Source organism: Terrapene carolina, unplaced genomic scaffold, assembly GCF_002925995.2.
Source record: "Terrapene carolina triunguis isolate 2854851 unplaced genomic scaffold, T_m_triunguis-2.0 Scaffold35098, whole genome shotgun sequence".
Classification (NCBI taxonomy): Eukaryota; Metazoa; Chordata; order Testudines; family Emydidae; genus Terrapene; species Terrapene triunguis.
Genome location: NW_020699449.1, coordinates 8,937,996 through 8,957,945, shown reverse-complemented (window position 1 = coordinate 8,957,945; position 19,950 = coordinate 8,937,996). Strand labels below are relative to the sequence as shown.

Here is a 19,950-nt window from a genome sequence, read left to right as displayed (position 1 = left end):
ATTGATTTGTGTACTCCACCTCCCTGAGAAGCTAAAGGGAAGTCGATGGGAGACGCTCTCCCGTCGCCACAGCGCAGTGTAGCCACCGCGATAAGTGGATCTAACTATGTCGAATTCAGTTACGTTATTCATGTAACTGAAGTTACGTAACAGATCGATTTAGTGCGGTAGTGTAGACCAGCCCTTTGGAACATCTACAGTGAAAGTAAAGATGTGATTGTTGCACAGTTAGGCATACCTGTGCTAGCTTTAACCTAGCTAGCACAGGTAATGATTGTAGTGCAAACGTGGCAGAACGGGCTTCAGTACAGGCCAGTATGTACAGAGACAATACCTTGTTCCCAATGAAGTTAACTAGCTCAACTTCCTCTACCAGTCACACAGGCGCCCGGGGAAAGGACTATGCATTAGCTGCTTGAGACACAGAAGAGGGAGAATGTGTCAGTTACAGCAGGGCTCTGGATCCAGGTTCACACGTCTGGTTGAACCCCAGGGCAGGGGAGTTTTCTGTTACTCCGTTTTTTACTTATGTTACATGACTGGTTTTCTGGTTATAAACATTATCCTTTGAAGAAAACCCTGGCTGACTATCTTGGTGCTTTTATTTCTCCCAAGCCAACCCAAGTAATAGTCCAGCAAGTGAAACCTTATTCTTTCTTCTGAGGCTCAAAATTCATATTTCCAAAGTCATTTATTTTTGAGACACCTTCAAGATGTAAGCTGTGAGTTCTATTAACAATGGTTCTGCCTCTCATTTATACTGCAGCCATTTAAAACCCCTCCAGCCATGTAAAGAGGTCTCAAAGGGGTGGCAAATCTTATATTTACACCCATTTTAAGGTCCTTTTACGTGGCTCTGGCAATGTAAAAGAGGCCTTAGTGTCAATGGGAATCAAGCCCAATACCCCAATATCTTTAGTACGCTTTTTGAACAAGTTGTATTGTGGCCCAGTGAAAGCTTGAATGACGATGGAGTGTAGCATCTGTCCTCAATATTGAGCGGTTTATGTGAAAGTGTACCAAAAGGAATGAACAGCCACTGGGGACTGTGCAGAAAGAAACAGTTTTACCACAAGAAGGCATAATTCATTGGAGACACAAATCCTGTTGGAAGCCATGATTACCACAGGTTGCCTGTAAAACCAAAGAGGGTGTTGACCTTCTTTAATGGTTATTCACTGTAAAGTTATTATGAAGAAAAATTCAAAAATAGTTCCCCTGGAATGAAAAAAGAACAGGCAGCAGGAAGTTTGGCTCTCTGACTTTCAAAATCCCTTTCTTACCAAGGGATGGTTGAGCAGTCTGCCAAAGATAAATGGAGTACCGGCAATTTTACTGAAGTTTTGTTTTGAATAGTAAAAGGAATTAAGGTTGCAAATATGTTTCAGTCAGGTCCAGTTAGCCCTTTAAAACATTACAACCGCATGCTCCCAGTCCCCTGCAGGTACCCTCACTATCACTGCCAAAAGCATTTCCCTGCCGCCAGGCCAGGAAAAACAAACAACAGCAAAACAAAAAACCCCAAACAACATATTTGGAATTTGTTGTCCAAGGCAGTTGGGGGAAATGAGAAGCCAAAAAAAGTTCAGAACGATTTCAAAAAGTGAAATTAAAAAACAAGCAAACAAGAACACGCTGTCACTAAAGGTCCTTTTCTGATATTTCCAGGCTTCTCGGAAGAATTCTACCCTGGAATGAGGAAATTGTAAAGTTTCTGGTGGGTGCTTTCCTTTTGGGAAGTAAAGAGGACTGACAGAATGAGAAGCTAGCTTCAGTCTTAGGTCTATCCACTGAATGGCTACTACTGGTTCCATAACGTACAAGTGGTTTTAGAGGACAACTTAAAATGGAAACTGACATCTTCCAAAAGCATGGAATAACGCTGAGGTAAGGGAGAGGGGATGCTATTCTTCCAAGCTTTACTTGCAAAAATAAGCTCTACTCTCCTATGATGCCACTCTCAGTAAATCATGCAGATGTTCAAAATACGATCACACACTTTCCCTGGAAGCTTTGAGCTTGTCGCCTCCTTGGAGGGGGTTCAGATATCCCTGGGCTCTGATTCCTTCTTGCACTGGGGGGTAAGGGGAGGGGTTTGAGGAGTGAGACAGGGCAGGTGTGGTACTCTTCCAAGACAACTCTCTTGTGCTAAAATACCACTGTCACTCAGTAGATTGTGCAGGTCTTCATAATACGGTCCTTTATCTGTACATGCTTTGATGAGCAGAGAAATAGTTAACAATGGTAACATTTAAAGTATTGCATTAGGCATCTGAGTTAGCATCCACTGAGATTACTAGTCCAGTCCACACACAGCTTGTGTCTCAGATTCTGCAAATGACGGTACACCTCACTGCACCAGCCAGCCTTGCAAATGTGGACCAAATGCACTTCAGCAACCATAACAGCTAGAGAGAGACGGTTTTTAATGAAATCCTATATTCTAGACCAAGGAGGCCTCATGAAAGAGGTACCAGCTCACCATTTTCAGATAATGCTGAGCACCCAACCTAAGATGATCAGGCTCCTTTAAAAGACGTCAAGCCAGGCAGCCATAAATCACTCATTACCACCTTTGGAAATCTTGGCCAGAAAATCTCTGATGTCATTGGACTGCATTGCAAAGCAAGTTGGGATGTTCACTTGGCAACTGCAGGTTTATTGCTCTTATTAAAATATTTGTAATTGCACCAGTTCCCGGGGGCCCCAATCAGGTTCAAGGCCTGATTGTGTTAAGTGCTGTACAAACACAGTCTCTGCACTGATGTACTTTGGGATGAAAAAAGATATCAAAATGCATTCAAAGAGGCCTTTCAGTTCATAGTGAATTGCAACGTGTAGACTTTGTGCCCAATCCTATTTATATCAAAATACTGATTGGCTTCAATGGGTGCAAGATTGATTCTCTACAATAGGATGCTTGGACCACTCTCTACCTCCAAATAAGATGCACCTTTCAGCTTTTTCGTGCAGTGTACAAGCTAGGTAAGCATGTGGGAAAACTTAGCCAGTAAGGAAAATGTTTATTCAGAATTATGTTTACTAGTGTAGGACATTTAGCTTGGGGTAGGAAAACAAGTTTTTAAATGGAAATAAGAAGACTACTCAGTATTTACCTATTGAAATATTTTTTCCTGGCAATATACTGGACCTTTGCGTACACAGACAGCATTGATCCATCTCTCAGTTTACTTTGCTTTGATGGACTCTTTCATGAAACATGTGTAAACAGAATATATGAAAATGTACATAACAGAACCTCTCTTTTTGGGACACTGGCAACAATGGGCTCTCTATCAATGACACATTCAAGCCCGACCAACCAGAAGTCCATAAAACACAATGCTATTCTACTCTGTAACCATGAATACATATTTTGAACACTGACCATTTCATTTGGCGCAATGAGAAAGCCACACAGTATTTAAGTTTCCCCCTTATGAAATGCCTATAATTGGGTGGATTCATGTTTATCACTAGTTATTCATTTCCTGGCCTGTCTGACCACTGCTGATTTGCTCTCTCATTCAAAGTACTCAGCGCTACCAGAGATCTGTTTTGGTAATGTCTTTAATCTGTTTACTCACCTGGAGGGGGAAAAATGCTTCGTACTTCACTCTGCTCAGTCCTGCAGTTGGGAGCCAACCCCAAACCACAGACAATGCTGTTTTGTCTAAGTGGAGGGGACAATAATAGCTTTGCTGCTCTTTTCTATATTAAGGCTGTCCTCAGGCGTCAATAGTTGTGAGCATTAAAACTAAGTCTATTATCAAAAGCGGGAATAGCCACTGTGGAGGCAGAAGAACCCAAATCATCCTACGATAGTCTAGGGAGATACTAGTAAAATAGTCTCATTAGTTTAAATTACAGCAACACTTTCTACTGGAATTAAAAATGTATCAACATTCTCCCCCCTCATGTTTGTTGTTCCATTTTATTTCAACACTGTTAATGTAATTCCAAGCTACAAAGAGTCCTGTGGCACCTTATAGACCAACAGACGTATTGGAGCATAAGCTTTCGTGAGTGAATACCCACTTCGTCAGACGCATGTAATTCCACTGATCGTACTGCAATTAAAGAGTTCAATTAATCACCTTTTCAATGGTGCTGGAACTACCACTATTTAGCCACATGTCAGTGACTGGAGTTTTCTACTATGCCACATTTTGAAGAAGCAAACCCCAGTGCTGTGCATTTCCCCCTTTTTTGAAGCAAATAGTCATTTCACATCACCTACATTAAAGGTCATGATATCTCAACTACAGGATTTCACCTTCACAATGGTGGGTAAGGAGTGCAAGGAGGAGGTCGGCATGTCAGCATGTCTTACAAGATTATTCAGTATAATGAGACTGGGAAAAGCACATTGAAAGAATATTTACAATGAAAAGCGACAGTGCCAATAGAGGGCTGCTAGAAATGGGATTGAAAATACACAGGTCCGATATCAGCTACCATTGCATTCTCCCTGCCCTTTCCCCCTCCTACTCATTGCCACACTTTTAAAAAGTTATAGCATTAGCGCATGGGAATCCAAGTCTCCTCCATGCAGAAGCAGGAATACGTGGAGAGGAAAGGGAAACAGAAACTTATTCCATTTCAAAAGGAGGAGAATTGCTTTCTGAAGACTGGTTTGGCAAGTGCAGAGAGGACAATGAAAGCTGTCTTCTGGACTCCCTTTTAGAGCGATTCCAGTTATTTATTTGTGTGTCCCCATTTACATCTAGCACTAGGTAGCTCTGACTGGCAAAATCAAAAATCGAAATGTAAACAAAAACACAAGAGAACGGCGGCCTTTCTAGCATGTCTGAACTGCTCTAAGAACTCTTAGGGCTGGTCTTCACTACCCTCCCGGATCGGCGGTAGAAAATCGATCTCTCGGGGATCGATTTATCGCGTCTCATCGGGACGCGATAATCGATCCCCGAATCGACGCACGTACTCCACCAGCCCAGGTAGGAGTAAGCGCCGTTGACGGGGGAGCCGTGGCGGTCGATTTGCCGCCGCCCTCACAGCGGGGTAAGTCGGATCAGATACGTCGAATTCAGCTACGCTATTCAAATTCAATTGCAAAATTAATGCACAGTATAGACAGATTATGGATAAGCTATGCTTGTACCAAAGAAAAACCATGGAAAAACTGTGATCTTTTATACCAGTTAAATCTCGACTAACTCTTTAAATCCCATGTTAAAAGATGTGATAGATCCAAAGAAACTTGTTTGGGGCTAATGTAGGATGATCTTCAGTAAAAAAAAGTACCACTTGAGGATTTCTACTGTTATTCATTATTCATTAACTCTAGCAAAAGTGGCCAATAAGAATATTAAAAATTCTTACAATAAGACTTTTAGAAATAAAATGGCCTAACCATTTTGAAATTAGGAAGACAAGTCCATAACGTGGAATGTGACTATATCTTTTTTAAATGTATTGGAAAAATAAAAATGCCTAAAGTATCTGAACACATTATGATGTGACGAAGTGGGAGATTTTCTTGTTTTTTCCTTGTTTTCAGTGGGGCTTCAATGGTTTGCATGCGGAGGGGGTGGGACTCAGTTTCCCTGGGTGTTACTGGTTTAACAAGGTGAGGGGAGAGGGAGTTTGTTGTTACAGAGGACCGGAGAGGGAACTTGGGACCCCAGCCAATGGCCTGGAGGATGGATACCCCAGCGACCGGTGACCTGAGACCCCGACCCGGAGACCCAGCTCAGGAGTTGTAGCCGGTTCTGGCCAGTGGGCGGACAATGGGCTGCAGAGTGAGGACCCAGTGACCTAACCAGCCGGTTCCAGCCAGAGGACAGAAGCGAGGAGAGGAGGCCCCAGTTTACAGCCCTGTTTACCTGGAGAGAAGACAATGGACAGAGCCGGGGCCTGGGGCCGGGGATCTCAGATGCCGAGCTGGGAAGCAGGGGAGCTCTGGGCTGGAAAGGGGGAGCAGGCAGAGCCCACCTGGATGCAGAGAGACTGGGATGTGCTGGGCTGAGGGAGGCCAGGCCTGAGGCCCTGAGAGTTTCCTGTGCTGTGTTCAACTCTCAATAAATCCTCCTGTTTTACGCTGGCTGAGAGTCACTCCGGTCTAGAGAACAAGGTTGCATCAACCCCTTCGGGGGTTGAGGCCCGGGGGGTCCAGAGCGAGTGGACTCCCTGAGGGGGCCCACGGCAAGAGACAGACGTGCTAAGGCTCAGAGAGATGCAGCTCCAGGAGGTGGAGAGGCCTGACCCCGAGAGAGAGTGGATGCCCGAGAAGGGCTGTCTCACTGAAAGGGGCACCCCCCATGGATGGCACGGGGCCAAGAGTGGGCACGATCTGAGAGTCCATAACAGGGCCGGTTCCAGGCACCAGCCCACCAAGCTTGCGCTTGGGGCGGCACCTGGAGGGGGGCGGCACGGCGCGGTGTTCCGGCTCCGGCCGCTGGGGAGAGCGGGGCCGCGACTGAGCTCACCGCCCTCCTCCCGGCGCTCTGGCCGCCGGGGAGTGCGGAGCCCTGGCCAGGCTCTCCGCCCTCCCCCCGGTGGCCAGAGCACCGGGGAGAGCGGAGCCGCGGCAGGCACTCCACCCTCCCCCTGGCTCTCCGGCCGGTCGGGGAGAGCGGCCCGCAGCTGGGCTCGGCGCCCTCCCCGCCGCGCTCCGGGCGGGGGGGGGAGGGGCGGCGGGAGGCTTTTTTGCCTGGAGCGGCAAAAAAGCCAGAGCCGGCCCTGGTCCGTAACATATGAATTACTGGAATTAAAAACAAATGGATTTGTTTAATGTGTAGAACAGCCTCCTGGAGCAGAGATTGCTTGTACCAGGTTTCAATTCTGGATGAGCCAACTGCCCTGAACATTCACCACCCTTCAGCTATAAATTTTACTAAGATCCCTTAAGCCATGCACCCAAGTACCTAATCATTTTTTATCTGTAGTAACAGTATGCTGGAAGGGGAAAAGGGGTGGTGTACAGAGAACCTGAGACAGCTCAGCAGGTTGAAGGAGCTTATGAAGGGATTCTAGTGAGGAGGTTTTGATAATTCAGAAGACTTTACGAAAGCATTAGAATCTTTGACGGTGTTGAAATTAGTGATGGGCAATTTTCAAAAAGATTAGACCGTCTAGAACCACCAAACAACTTTTGGAAGCTCATCTGAATTTTCAAAACTTTCAAAAAGCACCTATTACCCACTCCAGAAAATGTTTATGAAGATCTCCTTACCAACCTTAGTTTTTGGGGTGACACTGAAAGAATTTTACCTCTGGAAGTGCCATCAGGTGCAATTGTAGGCCCCACTCCTGGACAAGGATCTACAAGTGTGGACTCTTGTTCCCACACAGAGACCTACTGAGGTCAGTGGGAATCCATCCAGGATTAAGGGACCGTGGACCTTCCCGCGCAGGATCAGGGCCATAATTAAAGGATGGGGGTGGGACAGAGAAGAATTAGATTTGCTCTTTCTAAAATAAATATATCCAGTGTTCTCAATGTATTTCCTAGATAACTGTCCACTGAACATGAGGAAATCCTATTGCATCCATAAATTGAGTTTTCAAAAAGAGCATCAGTATTTTTTTATGTAAATTAAATGTAACCCAGCTCCCGCAGGAGGTATGCAACCTTACTTCCAACACAGAAGAAGAAGAAAAAAATCCCTGAAAATGTTTGTCTCAATCTCCTCTGCAGCAAAAATTTTGTCACCTCTGCTGACTAGACAGAATAATATACTCCACAAAAACTATATTTTAGTGAAGCATTGGGATTTCCTAGGTAGCCTGGAAGACATTTAAGTTTTATTAAGTTTTAAAGATTTAAGGTGTTTAAAGAGAATACAAACAAAATAACAAACAGAAAGAAAAATCTCTGTGTGTTTAGTTTGCAGTTTGCTTTAATTGACTTGGTTCCAACCTAATCAGCCTTCCCATTTGCCATTTTGGTTCCTTATGTTCAGACCTGCTGTTAAAAACAAAACAAAACACCACACCTTACTTTAGCCTACAAATAACAGCAATTCAAAATCTCACATAGTAATTTTTTTTTCACTTGCAGTGATCCTGGATGACATAGCATATTACAAGCTATATGCCAGTTGGTTTACAGTCATTACACATTTTAAATTGACTAGCACCCCAGTCCTAAAGTCAGATTCATGCAGGTGCACTGATCACAATGGGAATTCATCCAGACACACAGGTCTGCCTATCCAGATCTTAATGAAGAATCAGAGCCTAGTTTTGTAATAGCACTGTGATAAGAAAGACACATAAAAGAGATGAACTCACGAGTGTTTAGAGATTATATCTACACTGTGTGTACACTGCAAAAAAAAGCGTGTTAACTAACCTGTGGTTTTTTGTTTGAGGGTTTTTTTGGTTTGTGTTTGCAGTTTAGACATACCCTACATGTGGCTGAATTGTTCTTTTTCTAATATAGGGGTAGTACAGTACCTGCTAGCTCATGCAATATTTGGTCGACGGATGTGAATTTAGTAGCAATATTTTGGCCAATAGACACTTCCTGTGCTTTCTCATTAACAACAACAAATGGAGAGTGTGTGTGTGTATAGAGAGAATGTGCGTGCACATGACTGCCCCTAGAACAATTGGGCCCTAATCCCAGTTGAGACTTCAAGGTGTGACCAAAACACAAATAACAGTGGACTGTGAACTAGCTTCTATTAATAAAGTACTGGAGCTAACAACAGACTAGTGTCACTTCACAAAAAGGATAACATTATGCAATGAATGCTGAGTATATCCAGAGTACAAAACATTAGGAGGAATTCTATCAATGACTTGAAACCAAGCCAGCCAATGATTAGGAATCCAATCTTAACGCCTTTGCACACACAAGTTTGATCAATTCTACTCTACCAGAATTTTGTATTAGTCTACTCACCTCAATTACCTGTGGTAGCGACATCATTGAGGAGGGCACCAAAGCAGACGGGGCTGCCATGGTAGCTCAGCAGATGTTAACTATGTTAGGCCCCTCCTCCACACCTGAAGTATTGACACGGTTGGTCAGATCTCAATCATGCTGGCATTCGCTCCTAGAAGGAAAGAAAAAAAATCTTTAGATCATCAAGAAAGCCATGTAAGCATAACCACCCAAATACCAATCTGCCTCCAAAGCAATCTCCGATTAATTTAATTGCATGGCACAGTTTGCCTATTGGATGCATGACCATTTACAGAAGACTTGAAAGGGAAGTTTCAAAGGGCACCTTTGAAAGTTTGGTTCAGGACAATAAAATATTTAACCCAGCCATATAAAACTAAGTTGAAACATATTGAATCTAGCAACATGTTAACAAAAAAATTCCAATGTATGTTTTAAAAGAAATGAGATATCGTGACATACATAGTACCAGCATTATATGCACGCATTTCTTCACCAAGAACATTGTTTCAGAAAAATTAGTTTTCAACTTGTATTATATTAACGATTTCTAAAGTACCAATATGATAAAACAACATTTTATTTTTTATTTGAAACAAGATAATATAACTGCTCGGATATCTCTAATTGTAAAAAAGGGACAGATTTCAAAAATGGAAAGTATCTCCTCTCCCCTCCATATTGTCTAAATACTGCAGCATGATATAGTATGATCACATTAACTGCATAATTTTTTCACCATCAATATAGTGTAACTACTAGAAGCTTGAGTCTCATCATAACTGATACTCAGTTTTAAAAGCAAAATATGCTTATTCAAGAATGCAATTAAATACTTGAAAATTCCCCAAACTTCTTCAGAAACATCCCAGCGCTATAGTTAAAAAAACAAACAAACATTCCTGCTCATTACCCATAAAGGAGACAGGCATTTCCAGTTAAAGGTAATATAATGATCTCAGCTTTCCCAAGACATGTTGAAATAATTTGGAGGATGAACAGAAGGACAGCAGCCCTTGATCATTTTTAGTTTGCATTCATTCTTTTTTGTTTGTGCTACTTACACCACTCAAACAAACTTTTTTTTGTGAAGTATGATAAATGTATTCCCTTATTGGTTTAAGGTTCAATTGTTGACTGACTTTTGTTTTATGGGCGGGCGGGGAGGGGAAATTTATTTAAATATTTTAACTTTGTCTTCTGTTGCCATAAATATATTCTAATATCCTCATTGTGTCAGGTATCTCTTATATAGTTTTAGATAATTTATCTGGATAGTTTAATTGAGTGCATAAAATGATATTTTAAATGAGTCTGCCACTTCAATAAGTATGCTAAACCATTTCAGAAAACTGCAATGACCCTTTTTCTGAAAATTTTGAAGGCTGGCCTTTTGCTTCCTGTGTCTAGCATAGTCTTGTTGTGTTGTTTATCTTGCAGCATTGTATTACCAATGGAGCAGTTCCAGAAGCAGTAACAATGGCGGTGGCATGAGTGTAGACAAGGCACTGTCATTTATACCCCTATGTCATTTCACCCTTACCAGAGCCAGTCTAGATGTCATTCTGGCAAAAATGCCAGCAGCTGCCTGATCCCACCATTGCTACCACTAGTATAGCTAGTAATGCAACAGTAGGAGATTTAAGAAAAAGAAGTTTAACAGACAACACCATTGTGTCTTGGTAATTAACACACATGCACTCAATACAGTTGCAACATTCTATGCATCTGGTACTCTGTGTGAAAGTAATGTACGCTAAATGTTCTCTCACTTAAGTTCCAGATATTTAAAGGTATACTCAAATGTAGTTTGAGCTACTGGTCTCAGGCAGAGATATACACATTTGTGAACTCTGGCATGATTATTGCAACTCGTCTTTAGGAATGAAGACACGTTCTGAAAAAGCTCCGAATGATACACAACACAGCAGCCTGTGCACTTAGGAATATAGGTCAATGTAAGCACATTGCACCAGTACTCCTCAAGCTGCGCTGGCTTCCCACTGAACATGAAGTATAGTTCAAAGTCTCAGTCCTGCTTCAAGTCCTTCATAGGATCAACAATAGGTGCCCAAGAGATGTTTTCTTCCTTGGCAACCATGGCCACCTCCCACAATGGCTACATTCCACAACTCTTGAACAACATGGGGAGATTCCTGGAATGCCGGAGGCAGAACTTTTAGAGGAGTTGGACCTACACTATGGCACTCACACTCACAGACAGAATGATGGTGCTCAGGACTAAATGCAAAACACACCGACAGCCAATACCTTTGTTAAACAACTCAAGACATGTCTCCTACACCTTTTGAAGGAGGCATGGAGAGTGATTGTCTTTACTGCTATTTCAGTCCTTGAACTATTATTCTAGTATTGGAGCACATTACAAGACAAATTAGATTACAGTTTTTCCCACAAACGAAAAACAAAGAACAAAGGTGCAACAGGAAAACAGATTTGTTAGTGAAATGCAAAAGAGTTCCCCATTCAGGTTGCTTTGGCCGAGGTTATACCAGCTTCTTTGTGTATTTCCCTGCGTTATATGTGTAAAACATGAAATAAAGAATGGTGAAAAGAAATGAAGTTAGTGTGTTCTCTGAAACTGGTTTTAAGATAATAATCAAATTCCAGGATCTCAACTCTTGAAAATGGAATTTAGCAGTTTCATTCACAAAACAAAACAAAAATCCCCTGTGTCCCTGTATACGGATATATATTAATGGCTATGGAAAAGATTTAAAAAAGTTTTGTAGGCCAACTTAATGCTGTCCCTACCTAACGGTGCCTTTCCTGGAAGATGTTGTGGAAAACTGCTCCCACTGACTGTACTGAACATCCAACAGATATGCACACACACACAAAAAGAGTTAATTGATATTTATCAGACTGAGGCCACAGTGTAGTCATCTAGATCAACCCTGCCAGTAACTTTCCTATTCTTAATTCACTTTCCTCAAAGCCAACATATATTTAGCAAGCCAAGTAAGAGCAGATAGTAATGCAGGAAAGCTGTATTCCACATGCTTCTCTGAGTCAGTCATGTCTTTTTTTTTTGTTGAAGCTCAGTCTCTGCCTGCCATTGTGTAAGGTATCCCTCCCTCTTAAAAAGGGTGATCCTAGAAAGCTTGCTTCAGTTTCATACATAGCCCAGCAGGCTTACATGACATGTAACTGAAACCGACCATCTTCCATGCACTAGGGTCAGTTTTTCCATCTTCTTTATATAGCTTTCCACTGAGCCCGCCTCTCCCCAGCTTAGCTCCTGCAAGAAATCTTTTCATTCTTTCCACACGGCATTCTGCTCCAGATCTCTGCTACTGTCCTCACGCAGAGGAAAATACATGGAGACCTCACCTTCCCCAAAAAGTCTTCAGAGGAAACTAAATAACCAAGACAGAGCACTTTAAAACTCCCAAATCCTTTGCAAAACACAGTTGTGGCTGTTTTATAACTCTCTGATTTTTGGACTAAACATGATGCCCTCTGACAAACACAGAAAGCAGATTACCACGGTGTGAATATTAGTGTGCATTTATTTATTTATTTTTAAACCAAAAGAAACTTCATTATTTGATTAAATACGAATATGTCAGTAAAGATCTTTTCTAGTCCTAGGCCACTAACTTCCCCTGCCACTGATTTGACAGATTTTGTCACTTTCTCCCTAGCCTCGGCAAGCCCGGCCGAAGTGCCTCATGAGGTCTTATTACCTTCTCTAAAGTCAGCTGGGGATAATGGTCCACATACACTATATTTTTCACATTGCTTCTTCTTGTCTCTTTTTATTCCCCAAATGTTGTTATTGTTAGAAAATAGTGTTCAGGGTTCTAATGAGAAAAAAAAGGGGGAAATTCAAAACAAATGAGCCAAAAACTCTGCTTTACTAACTCTGGGGAGAGCTGTCCAGCTTGGAACAGGAGGTCACAGAAACCTGATTACCAGATAAGAAAAAGTTACCATTTTCTGTCCTTCTCCTTACAGGGTTGCTAACTTTCTAATTGCACAAAACTGAAGACCCTTTCCCTGCCCCCTTCCCCGAGGTCCCACCCCTTCTCTGAGGCTCCACCCCCACTCACTCCATCCCTATCCCTCTGTCGCTCAGGGTTTGGGGTGCAGGAGGAGGCTCCAGGCTGAGGCAGGGGGTTGGGGTATGGGCTCTGGGCTGGGGGTGCGGGCTCTGTGTGGGGCCAGAATAGAGGGGTTCAGGGTGCAGGAGGCGTGGGAGGGGGTTCTGAGCTGGGGCAGGGGGTTGGGGCACAGGACAGGGTTTGGGATGTGGACTCCAGGAGCGAGTTTGGGTACAGGAGGGGGTTCTGAGCTGGGGCAGGGGTTCAGGCACAGGACAGGGTTTGGGCTCTGGGAGGGAGTTTGGGTGCAGGAGGGGTTTGAGGCAGGGGGTTGTGGTGCGGGAGGGTGTGCAGGCTCCAGTAGCGAGTTTGGGTGTGGGAGGGGACATGGCCTCCACTCACCTCGGCTGGCTTTCCACAAGTGGCGACATGTCCCTCGGCTCCTAGGCGGAGGCACAGCCAGGCAGCTCTGCACGCTGCCTTTGCCCGAAGGTGCTGCCCCCGCAGCTCCCACTGTTCCCAGCCAATGGGAGCTGTGGAACTGGCGCTCGAGGCAGGGCCAGTGCGCGGAACCCCCCTGGCCGGCCCTTCGCCTAGGAGCCAAGGGACATGTCACCGCTTGCGGGGAGCTGTGCAGAGTCAGGTTGGGAGCCTGCCAGCCCCGCACCAACTGGACTTTTAATGGCCCAGTCAGCAGTGCTGACCGGAGCCGCCAGGGTCCCCTTTCGACCAGGCATTTCGGTCAAAAAACGGACACCTGGCAACCCTATCTCCTTATACCTGTCAGATGGCATCAAGGGACAAAAAAGATTCTGAATCCATTGATCCTTAAATTGGTTATGTTCACAAAAGTGAGAGATACAACACACAAAGCTTAAAACCGATTAAATGCTATCTTAATTTGATTTTATTTAGAAGTGTAATACATCTTGGCTCATTACTCGTCAAATGGGGAGAAGGTTTTTATGGAAACAGATATAACCACTAACGATTTGTTTTAAGGTTTCTCCAAACAAATACAAACTACGGAGTTAATTCAAAATTCCTAAACGTACTCTGAGCACACATTTCTATTTATTCACTTAGCCATATTTAATCACTTCTACAAACATATACATTATTTCTTTTAGCAACTACGTTTAACAGCTAAGTAAAGAGAAGTATTTTAAGACTTTTTTGGGGAATCACCCGCTTAAGCAGCAGAGGGTGCCACCAGATACAACGAGGGCTGTACTAGAATGTGTGTCCTGCGGTGTGAGCTTGTTCATTTGTTACATACCATAGATACTTTGACTAGATGCATTAGAGATACTTTAAAATGTTGAGCACAGCACCAGAGAGGCTATAGGCCTGACCCGCAAGATGCCAAGTGTCTAGGGTGACCAGACAGCAAATATGAAAAATCAGGAAAGGGGGTGGGGGGTAATAGGAACCTATATAAGAAAAAGACCCAAAAATCAGGACCGTCCCTATAAAAATCAGGACATCTGGTCACCCTACAAGTGTCTCCTGACAGGTACTTAGCGTCCTCAACTCTCTTTCACTGCATTGGCAGTTGAAAGTACTCAGTAATATGCAGGAACTAGCCAGGAAAGAGGAGGCAGACCATAAAGAGAACCAAAGAATCAGAGACTTTCTCTGCAAGTGAAAATGGCAAGTGCTATCAAAAAGGATATGGCTAATTTTTACCACCCGGTGACTTGTTTGCAGTGAGCTGTTTAAACACAATATTAAGAGTTGAGAAGTAAAACGGAGACCTCAGGCCTCTACATGGGTTGCACTATTATTTTATGGGTTTTTTTTTTTTTTGGCAAACAAGAGTCACTCTAATGCTATGGTCACAGGTACCACATACAATTTCCTCATTCTGAAAGTTTACTTTGCATATGAGACTGAAGAACTAACCAGCACCATTTTTTATTTGAACTGTATGTCCGTATATTGGGAAAACCAAATACATAACCTCATCTTATGAGGACTGAGTTCATTCTACACAAAAGGCACATTTCCCACTCCCAAAATTTTCTTTTAGAAAATGAAAACTGGAGATGGGTTTTCAAGGCAACAAAATGGACCACACATTAGATTTAAATTAGCTTGTAATTTAAAGATAGGTTACAGTGGTTATTTGTATGAGGCATTTAAGATCTTTTGCAGTTCATACCTGACATGGGAATTTGTCCTATATAAAAAGCAGAGAGTATATATCTATATCTACCTATATATTTTAAATAATAGTCAAAACAAATAATGAAGCAGTTAAATTAAGTACTATCAATAATTGTATATTACTAATATACTGTAGTATACCACTAAAAAACAAGGAAGCGTGAGACACCACTACAGCTCTCTGGTATTAAATTTTGGAGAAGTGAGGAGAGATTGAAAATGTTGAGCATGAGTTTACCACTAGAGCTTCCTCCACTCCCTGCGGCTACTTCACCTCTCTAGGCCTCTTGTAAGACTGCCTAGTCCAGGCAGGACCCAGGGCTTATTCTCCCCCTGGATTTCCTCCTTGAACCTGGCCAACTCCTTTCTCTCTAGTGAATGACTACAGACCTCATACCTGCAACCCCCCTCCTGCTCTCACTTCCTAGCTTTATGCTCCTACCCCAGCTAGGTTTCATCTGCCCTAGGACCTATCAATCCCTGGTTCCCCTGCAGCATCTAAGATTAATTGGCCCCACCTGGCCCACATTAACCTCACCCCAGTGCTCCACTTTCTTCACTGTCTTGCCACTGAATACCAGGTTCTGGAACTCATCTTTGAAGTCCACCATGGGAACAGCACGAGTTACTGGAGGGACTGCCTACCTCTGTGTGACCACGGCCTCCCACAATGGCTGTGTTCCACTGGAGCAATCTAATTGTCAACCTCAGGAGTGAGACTTGTGTGAGCAGAAGACAGCTTTTTAGAAGATCTGCTTCTTGAAGAGATCAGAATGACCACAAACCTCAATGAATGTGAAGTTAAAAATACCTCCATATTTCAGAACATGCAGACACCAAGTACAAGAAACCAACAGATCAAGGTTCATACAAAAGTACAAAATACTGAAAAGTGATGGGGACAACGTATTAACCAAAATCATTGATGCATGGAACTCTCTCTTCTCTTAATGTATATATGCACATACACACAAATAGCGCACACCCACAGAAAATCCCTGTAATAGAAGGGGTAACAGGATATGACAAATGGGGTCACATCACACACAAACATATGTATAGTTTCTGCTGAGTATATTTTTAATAGAATGCTTATCAGAATTCCTTAACTAGCCTATCATTTGCAGTAAAGGAGAAGTTACTAAAGAAGTAGTGACTAAGCAACTCATCTGGACTTAACAGCCAAAACCAGTAGACAACATGTCAGAACAGCACTAAAATACTGAAATCCCTGACACAGTCAGATACACACCCACAGATTAACCTAAACCAACAGCCCAACGCTAGTATCACATGGGTTGCTGCAGCAACCTGCACTATTCTGAGTAACTCGTTTTTATGTATTATATATAGAACCCTGGTTGGAATCCAGCTGGTGGTGGCCGGATAGGTGGGTTTTCCCACCGGAGCTTTCGCCTAGAACCACACTGCTGTGAGCCCCACCCCTTCATCTTTCATATCATCTTCTAGCGTATAGGCATCTGGTACATTTTTAAAGCGCTGGTTGACAAGAAAAATCTTAAAATCTTTCCAAGTAAAGGTTAAGACAGTTTCTAAGAGCTGTCCAGATTTAACATAAAATAATAGAGCATAAAACCTGAAAATACACAGGAAAACCATTGTGTAGGCAAATTATAAAGGTCGGATCACAAACTAAGGGGGGGGGGGGGAGTCAATACTGCCTGCTTGCACTGTGTCTGACTACTTGACCTGCTACGATGAGAAGCTTCTGATAGATGATCAGGTTCTTGAAAGTGCTCCAGCTGGAAATTAATATGTCCATATTAAAAATACTCCACAACTCTGGCTGGATGATATACAATAGGCACTACTGTAGAAACACACACACACACACAGAGTTGATTATGGTCTTGCATCAGTATAAAATCAGGAATAATTCCATTTAAGTCAATGAAGTTACATGGATATAAAATTAGTGAGAGTTCAGAATCAGGCCCTGAGTCCCTGGGAGGAAAATACAGGAAATAGGATCCTCAGACAAATTTACTATAGCAAAAAGGCACAGTGCCAGAAAATGCAATCACTTATTAAAGAGGAACAAGTCTGAACCACAAAAGGACAAGGGCAGCTTCTTACTAATGAGGCTTTGACAGCTTGCTGTATTACAAGGCATTGAAAGAGTGCCAAGAATTAGTGAGCAGATTCAAACACATCATAACCAAACAATGAAATGGCAGGTGTTTAATACAAATATTACTCTAATTACTCCTACTGTTTATATACATGGTTATCTGTACAGTAAACATATCCAGCAAACAGATAACTATATATGGGGAACTACATAGGAGCCATACATTTAATGATGAAACTGCAGATTATGGAATTTCTTCTGCTTTATGAACATGACTAATCTCTACCAGATGCTATTTGGCCACAAGACAGTATTCAGCATCTAGAAAGCTTCAGTTATTTTAAAAGTTCAAGCATTGGGTTCACTAAGAAAACCAGTTAAGATAATTGACACTGTAGTGCAGATCTGACATACACAACACACAAATATCCCTAATGAATAAGGTGCACCTCTCTCAAAAAATGTTGTACTTGATCATGTTAATCTCTGGATCACCTGTCCCAGACTCAACACGAAGACGAACAAAATAGTCATTTTTAAGTTATTTTTAAAAGGTAGAAGAATAGATCTCTGTATAGAAGTAAAGGTGAGGTTGGAAGTACATGGTACAAAGGACCATGCATGTTGTTTGAGCTCCAGAACTAATTTGTTTGAGACCCTAAGTATACATTTACTTCATTGGAAAGAAGTCGAAGCTGTTATAAACAGACTCGTTAGGCCAAAGGATAAACTGGGATTTGGGAATTCGTAACTTTTCACTATGCCAGATTCTCTCTTTGATGATCTGATGCAACCTTACAGTTTTAAACACTCTGAACCCAAATCAGAGCTAGGTAATGCAGTTCGGCTGTAAGTGTGTGTGGTTACACATATTATATAAGAATAGATTTTTTTTTATGGGAACAAAAGACTACTTTGGAGAATAGGTTTCCTGGGGATGAAAAGTAACTTACAATGTCAAAGGTTACATCATAAAATCAACTTACTACAGGGCTTAAGAAACAAAGATAAATGCAACTGAAAAGAGTTCATGAGAGACTCTGAATTAGATTGGTGAGATGCCAATCTGTATCAGAAGATGCTGTTCCTGATTATTATTATTATTACTACTACATGGTTCCATTATAGGCTTGAAACAAAACCCTCCTGATTTCATCCATTTTGAATATGGCTAATGCTGTGGAATATAAACAGAAGATAGGACTATAAAAAGGACAGTTATAACCATTTGTTGTACCAGAAGCATTTAGGATAAGATCCTGAGACTGTCAAGGGGAAAAAAGAAAAACACATGTAAACATGTAATAGGGCAAGTTAACAACAACAACAAAAATCAGATCTGAGACACAGGTTCCATTTTCAGGTTTTATTTAGGAGTCATTCCAGATTTTATGCAGTCTCCTACTGCCAGAAGTACCCACTGTCTGTCTCCTCACTCTTTCCCTGCAGTCTCCATCTCTAAACACAATTATTTATTAAACATTAGTTTGTTCAGCACTACACAAACCCGAGTAAAAGACTATCCTTACCAAGAGAGCTTTAGAATACAGAAACAGACACAAATAAAACAAGATGTGCTGGCAGGCTCAAAGAATGGCAACAACAGGTTTGTGAACTGTTTTGTTTTTCTCCCTCTGCACACATGTAACTTTGAAGACGACATCTCATTGACGTTGACATGGGTTAGTGTTTAGGGGCATCATGGAAGTGAGACAAATAATCTTTTCCTTTAGTGAGCCCCCATTATAGCAATTTGATAGAAGAGTTCACATAAGGGTAACAACATTGCTCTTCATTCAGCAGAAGGCAGTTAACTTACTACATTTGGTTATAAGAACAAACATTGTCCCATGATTAATATGACAATTTTACACACATTAGAGGGTGTTATAAAAAGGTATCGAAGAAGTGGAGGGAATAGGAGGACACCAAGACAAAAATGTGTGTCCTTGGGCCAAGTTCTAGACCAAACCATAAGCCCCGCCCCTCCCCTCATTTAGGCATTGACGCCGTATGCATGGCAAAAGCAGCATTAGTGTTGCCTGCATTCCATCACAAGCGGCCTTCACCCCCAAGCAAATTATGCCAACCACAGGCAGGGAGATCTTTCCAAGGTACGACGGCACATGGATAGACCTGCAGACATGCACCCATGAGCCCTGGATTGTCCTAGAACTCCCTTCCATAGCTTCTGGCGCAGAGAGTCTGGAGAAATGCCTCTTCATTGGGAGAGAAGCAGGGGGACCAGTATTGTAGCAACTCACCTCTGCATCTTCTTCCAGGCATAGTTTCTTCTAGTGGCTGAAACTATATCCCTTAACCACTCTGTGACTCACTTTCTCCATACCAAAAGTGTGTGTGTGGGGGGGGTAATAGTACTGCCTGCTACACTAGAGAGTTCTGAGTCTTAAGACATTATTTTTTGGAAAGTTCTTTGAGGTCCTTGGATGGAAGAAGGCACAATAGAAATACCAACAACTATGTGCCCCACCTGAAACTGGGTGTATACCCTAATTATTCTTTGTCATTGTGCTCCATTTTTTACAAAATATTTAAAACCAAAAGTACATGAGAAGTAAGTCATATTGCTCCCCATATTTAAGAGTACGTGTCACTTTTATTGCACACTAAATGCACTGTTTCGTGTTTGTGTTTTTATATATGCACACACAAGTACTAAGAAAGATTTCACTGCTCACTTTAACAGTTTTACTGTTTTACTATTACATCTAGGCACTAATGTAATA

The 19,950-nt window shown here is 42.3% G+C and overlaps 1 protein-coding gene across 2 annotated transcripts in view; it reads right to left on the bottom strand.

Moving 5' to 3' along the window:
- Positions 1-19,950, bottom strand: part of LOC113405358 (lysophosphatidic acid receptor 1) — a 140,030-nt gene that overhangs the window by 56,653 nt on the left and 63,427 nt on the right. Inside the window, exon 2 of one of the 2 annotated variants that reach the window (XM_026646507.1) lies at positions 8,873-9,026. In XM_026646507.1, the coding sequence (XP_026502292.1) occupies positions 8,873-8,932 (60 nt within the window). In that variant the 5' untranslated portion in view covers positions 8,933-9,026. The remainder of the gene's footprint in view (positions 1-8,872; positions 9,027-19,950) is intronic. The other variant, XM_026646508.1, reaches the window with a different exon arrangement.